The sequence below is a fragment of the Eptatretus burgeri genome, chromosome 9, assembly GCF_056783735.1.
Source record: "Eptatretus burgeri isolate ZD-2024b chromosome 9, Ebu_testis_v1, whole genome shotgun sequence".
Taxonomy (NCBI): Eukaryota; Metazoa; Chordata; class Myxini; order Myxiniformes; family Myxinidae; genus Eptatretus; species Eptatretus burgeri.
Window position 1 is genome coordinate 24,467,915 of NC_140969.1, and position 6,537 is coordinate 24,474,451.

The following is a 6,537-nucleotide window of genomic DNA, read 5'->3' on the forward strand; positions in this document are numbered from 1 at the left end:
CAATATCTGTCATATTTGTGAGGGGGAAATTAAGGAGTCTAAAGTTTGGGATCATTGTCATCTTACTGGTAAATATAGAGGTCCCGCTCATTCCTGTTGTAATCTTAATTATAAATTACCTTCTTTTATTCCAGTCTTTCTTCACAACAGCGCCAACTATGATACACATCTATTTATAAATGAACTTTCAAAAACACCAGGGAATATTTCTGCCATAACAAACACAAGTCAAAAGTATATTTCATTTACAAAAATGATATTCACAAAACCTTTAACTCGTATTAGGTTTCTAGATTCTTACAAGTTTATGGGAACACCATTAGCCTACCTCGCATCAAATCTAAGCTCCACGGACTCTTTTCCAAATCTTAATTCATTCTTTCCAAAAGAGGAAATTCTCACTAAAGAGGAAATTCAGATTAAAGAGAGAATTCAAAGTAAAGAGGAAATTCTAATTAATGAGGAAATTAATGAAGAAATTCTAACTGAAGATGAAATTCTAATTATAAAGAAAATTCGAACAATGAATGAAATTCTAACTAAAGAGGAAATTCTGATTAAAGATGAAATTCTGATTAAAGAAGGAATTCTTTGGAGAGAGGAAATTCAAACAAGGAATGAAATTCAAAGTAAAGAGAAAATTCTTACAAGTAAGGGAATTTATCCTTATGATTATATGGATTCATTTATGAGATTTGAAGAAACACAACTTCCATCAAAAGAAAGTTTCTATAATAACCTTTATGAAGAAGAGATAAGTGATAAGGAATATAAACACGCATAAGAAATATGGAAAATATTTAAGATAAAGAACCTTGGAGAATATCATGATTTATATCTAAAAACAGATGTTTTATTGTTGGCTGATGTGTTTGAAGCTTTTAGATCACTCTGTCATAATAAAAATTGTTATGGATTAGATCCTGCCCACTATTTCACAGCTCCTGGTTTAGCTTGGAGTGCAATGTTGAAAATGACAAAACAAGATATAGATTTAATCAGTGATGTTGATATGCTTTTGATGATTGAGAAGTCCAAGAGAGGTGGAATATCACAAGTATGTTCAAAAAGATATGCTAAAGCAAATAATAAATATCTTCCAAATTATGATAGTGAAAAAGATAGTAATTATTTGATGTATTTTGATGCTAATAATTTGTATGGATGGGCAATGTCTCAATCTCTGCCTTATGGTAAATTAGAGTGGGTGGAAGAAAAGGATTATGAAAAGGCTTTGATGAATATTGTTATTTCTTCTCAAGAGGAATTGAATGACGAAGAAGAAGGTTATTATTTTGAAGTTGATTTGAGGTACCTGAGTGATCTTCATAATAAGCATAAAGATCTTCCTTTTGCATGTGAGAAAGAAACCCCAAAGAAAGAATGGTTAAGTGATTATCATAAAAGTTTTAATATTAAAGGTAAATCAACAGAAAAGTTATTAACAACATTCTATGATAAAGAGGGATATGTTTTGCATCAGAGAAGCTTAAAACAGTTTTTGAGAGAAGGATTGAGAGTAGCTAAAATTCATAGAGTTTTAAAATTTAAACAAAGTCCTTGGGTGAAAAAGTATATTCAATTCAATACAGATATGAGAGCAAATACAAAAGTAAAATTTGAAGGGGACTTTTATAAATTAATGAATAATGCTGTATTTGGAAAGACTATGGAAAATGTTAGAAACAGGCAAAACATTAGATTCGCAACATCTTGGAAAGAAGCTTCGAGATTGATAAATAAACCAAGTTTTGAGAGAGAGAAGAGGTTTTTTCAGAGAACTTTTCTGCAATTCATATGAAAAAGGAAAGTATTGTAATGGATAAACCAATTTATATTGGAACAGCAGTTCTTGATTTATCAAAGATATTGATGTATGATTATTTATATAATGACTTAAAGAAAGAGTATGGTGAAAATGTTTCATTGTTGTATATGGACACTGATAGTTTTATCCTCGATATAAAAACTGATGATGTTTATGAAGATATGAAGAAAAATATTGGAGTATATGATACAAGTAATTTCAGCAAGAAGAGTGAGTTATTTTCCAAAAAGAATGAAAAGGTTATTGGTAAGTTTAAGGATGAGTTGGGTGGAAAAGTAATGAGTGAGTTTATTGGATTGAGAGCAAAGGCATATGCTTATAAGTATGGTGATCAGATTGATAAGAGGTTAAAGGGAATAAAGAAATATGTAATAAAGAAATCAATAACTTTTAGAAATTATTATAATTGTTTGATGAATAAGAAAGAAGAATATAGGAAAATGAATACAATAAGAAGTTATAAACATAACATATATAGTGAAGAAGTAAATAAAAAGGCATTAGGAGCCTTTGATGATAAGAGATTTATTTTAGATAATGGAATAGATTGTGTTCCATATGGATATTGTATGATAGAGTGAATAGAATAGATTGTGTTTTAACGATGGGAAGATGGGTTAGGGTTTTTTAAGGGCTACCGCCGCGTTTTTTCGCAATATATAAATGGTTAAACCAAGTATTAATCAAACTAAAGAGTGGAGAAAATCTCAGTCTTGGTATATAAATGGAAAACATAATGAATGTGAAAAATATCAAATAAGTCTTATTGAAAAAATAACTAAAACAAAGGTAAATAAAACAAATAAGCGAATCAATTTAAAAACTAGTAAGTTAGAGGATGTAAAGAAAAAAATGAATATCCTTGAATGGACTGAAAACTTTGATGGTTATCAATTGAACAATGAAAAAACAATTTACTATAATCTCAAAATGATATGTGGCTCAGGAGGTGGTCAAACAAGAGCATTAAGAGAAGTTTATCATTTCGTAATAGCACAAAAGGGGTATCTTAAAAAATATAAAGATTCAAATGTTTTGTTTTTCAATATTTTAGATGGGGATTATTGTGCAAAGAAAATTAAACTATTGAAGGAATTTGAGAATGAACAAATCTTTATAGGTTCAATGAGTGAGCTGTTCAACCCCCAGGTTTTCAATTCAATGAGGTTCAACCTCCAGGTTAAAAGGGGAGACAAATAAATATACCTTGGGATAAAAAGGGGGTTTATTTTTTGGGAAAAAAAATAGGAATCGCTGAAAATCCCCCATTCATTTACATAGGGAAAAGTGAGCCAGAATCAGTATATTCACCCTACTTCTGTGTATATCTGTCTGTATGTCTATGTCTGTATGTCTATGTCTTTCTATGTGTATGTCTGTATGTCTATGTCTGTGTGTCGATATGTATGTCTGTCTATGTCGTTCTGTATGTCTCTGTCTATCTATGTATGTCTATGTCCATGTCTGTCTATGTCTATCTGTCTATGTATGTCTGTGTATGTCTCTGTCTGTCTGCCTATGTCTGTATCTGTATGGCTATGTCTATCTGTATGTCTGCCTGTGTCTGTCTGTATGTCTCTGTCTATGCCTCTGTGTCTATGTCTGTCTGTATGACTATGCTTATGTCTGTATGACTGTCTGTCTATATCTGTCCATGTCTATGTCTGTCTGTATGTCTATGTCTATGTGTATGTCTGTCTGTCTATGTCTGCCTGTCTATGTGTATGTCTGTCCATCTCTGTCTGTATGTCTATCTGCATGTCTATATCTCTGTCTATGTGTGTCTATGTCTGTCTCTGTCTATGGCGATGTTTATGTCTATGTCCATGTCTGAATGTCTAGCTGTATGTCTATGTCCAACTGTATGTCTCTGTCAATGTCTGTCTGTCTGCATATGTCTGTGTCTGTATGTCTATGTCTGCCTGTATGTCTATGTCCATGTCTGTCTGTCTGTGACTCTCTATGTCTATGTGTACATCTGTCTATGTTTATGTCTATGTCTGTCTGTCTATGCCTGTGTCTGTCTGTATATGCCTATGTCTGTCTGTCTATGTCAATGTCTGTGTCTATGTATGTCTATGTCTGTCTGTTTATGTCTATGTCTGTATGTCTGTCTGTCTATGTCTGTATGTCTATGGCGATGTTTATGTCTATATATGTCTATGTCTGCCTGTATGTCCATGTCTGTCTGTATGTCTCTGTCTCTCTAGGTCTGTCTCTGTCTCTCTAGGTCTGTCTCTGTCTCTCTAGGTCTGTCTCTGTCTGTCCATGTCTGCCTGTATGTCTATGTCCATGTGTCTATGTCTGTCAGTATGTCTATCTGTGTCTCTGTCTATGTATGTCTGTGTCTGTCTGTGTGTCTATGTCTGTATGTCTGTCTGTCAATGTCTGTATGTCTATGTCTGTGTCTATGTCTGTCTTTGGCTATCTCTGTCTGTATGTCTATATGTCTGGCTATGTCTACGTCTATGTCTGTATGTCTATGTGTATGTCTGTCTATGTATGTCTCTGTCTATCTGTCTATGTCTATGTATGTATCTGTGGCTGTCTATGTCTATGTCTACGTCTGTCTGTCTGTCTACATCCGTTGATGTCTGTCTGTATGTCTATGTCCGAATGTATATGTCTGTATGACCGTGTCTGTCTATGTCAATATCTATGTCTGTATGACTGTGTCTGCCTGTCTTTGTCTATGTCTGTCTGTCTATGTCTGTGTCTATCTGTATGTCTCTGTCTATGTCTATGCCTGTATGTCTGTCTGTCTGTATGTCTATGTCTGTCTGTATGTCTATGTGTCTATGTCAATGTCTGAATGTTTATGTCTATGTCAATGTCTGAATGTTTATGTCTGTGTCTATGTCTATGTCTGTCTGTCTGTATCCGTCTCCATGTCTATGTCTGTATGTCTATGGTGACGTTTATTTCTATGTCTATATATGTCTATGTCAGCCTGTATGTCTATGTTTATGTCTGTATGTCTATCTGTATGTGTGTCTGTGTCTGTGTCTGTCTCTGTATGTCTGTCTATATCTGTCTATATCTATGCCTGTCTTTGTCTATGTCTGTCTGTATGTCTATGTCCATGTTTATGTCTATGTCTATATGTATGTCTATGTCTGCCTGTGACTATGTCTGTGTCTATATGTATGTCTATCTCTACGTCTGTGACTATGTCTGTGTCTATGTATATGTCTGTCTGTCTATGTCTGTATGTCTATGTATGTCTCTGTCTATGTCTATCTGTTTATGTCTATATGTCTGTCTGTCTCTATGTCAGTATGCCTATGTCTGTGTCTGTCTGTATGTCTGTGTCTCTGTATGTATCTGTGGCTGTCTGTCTATGGCTATGTCTGTATGTCTACGTCTGTCTGTATGTCTATGTCTGTATGTCTACGTCTATGTCTGTCTATGTCTACATCCGTCGATGTCTGTCTATGTGTCTATGTCTGTATGTCTATGTCCGAATGTCTATGTCTGTCTATGTCTGTATGACTGTGTCTGTATGTCTATGCCTGTCCATGTCTGCCTGTATGTTTGTCTGTATGTCTATGTCTGCCTGTCTATGTCTATGTCTGTCCATGTCTGTCTCTGTCTGTCTGTATGTCTCTGTCTGTGTCTCTGTATGTCTCGGTCTGTATGTCAATGTCTATGTCAATGTCTGAATGTTTGTCTGTATGTCTATGACAATGTCTGAATGTTTGTCTGTGTCTATGTCTGTCTGTCTATGTCCATCTCCATGTCTTTATGTCTATGGTGATGTTTATGTCTATGTCAGCCTGTATGTCTATGTCTGTATGTCTGTCTATGCCTATCTATGTCTGTCTATGTCTGTCCATGTTTATGTCTGTATGTCTAGGTCTATGTCTGTCTCTGTATATCTGTGTCTATGTGTATGTCTGTCTGTCTATGTCTGTATGACTGTGTCTGTCTATGTCTATGCCTGTCTTTGTCTATGTCTGTCTGTATGTCTATGTCTGCCTGTCTATGTCTGTGACTGTCTGTGTCTATATGTATGTCTGTGTGTCTGTCTGTATGTCTATCTCTATGTCTGTCTATGTATATGTCTGTCTGTCTATATGTCTATCTGTATGTCTGTGTCTATGTCTGTCTATGTCTGTCTCTGCCTATGTCTGTGTCCATGTCTGGATGTCTATGCCTATGTCTGTCTATGTCTATGTCTGTCTATGTCTATGGCTATGTCTGTCTATGTCTATGCCTGTATGTCTATGGCTATATCTGTCTGTCTATGTCTGTCTGTATGTCTATGTCTGTCTATGTCTGTGTATGCCTATCCATGTCTGTCTATGTCTGTCTGTGTCTCTGTCTGTCTGTATGTCTAGGTCTGCATGTCAATGTTTATTTCAATGTCTGAATGTTTATGTCTATGTCCATGTCTGTCTGTATGTCTATGTCTGTATGTCTGTGTCTGTATGTCTATGTAAGTATGTCTATATGTCTATGGTGATGTTTATGTCTATGTCTATATATGTCTATGTCTGTCTATGTCTGCCTGTATGTCTATGTCCATGTCTATGTCTGTATGTCTCTGTCTATGTATGTCTGTGTCTCTGTCTGTCTGTCTATGTCTGTCTATGTCTGTGCCTATGTCTGTGTCTCTGTCTGTCTTTGGCTATCTCCGTCTGTATGTCTATGTATGTCTGGCTATGTCTATATGTCTGTATGTCTATGTATGTCTCTGTCTGTCTGTC

At 35.1% G+C, this 6,537-nt stretch overlaps 1 protein-coding gene and 1 pseudogene across 1 annotated transcript in view; both read left to right on the forward strand.

Moving 5' to 3' along the window:
- Positions 1-3,520: 3,520 nt before the first annotated feature.
- LOC147019729 (uncharacterized) overlaps positions 3,521-6,537 on the forward strand; it is an 11,295-nt gene continuing 8,278 nt past the window's right edge. The window contains exons 1-3 of the mRNA XM_085893763.1: positions 3,521-3,633; positions 4,140-4,229; positions 4,500-4,616. Of these exons, the coding sequence (XP_085749889.1) occupies positions 3,533-3,633; positions 4,140-4,229; positions 4,500-4,616 (308 nt within the window). The 5' untranslated portion in view covers positions 3,521-3,532. The remainder of the gene's footprint in view (positions 3,634-4,139; positions 4,230-4,499; positions 4,617-6,537) is intronic.
- Positions 5,553-6,437, forward strand: LOC147019730 (uncharacterized; annotated as a pseudogene).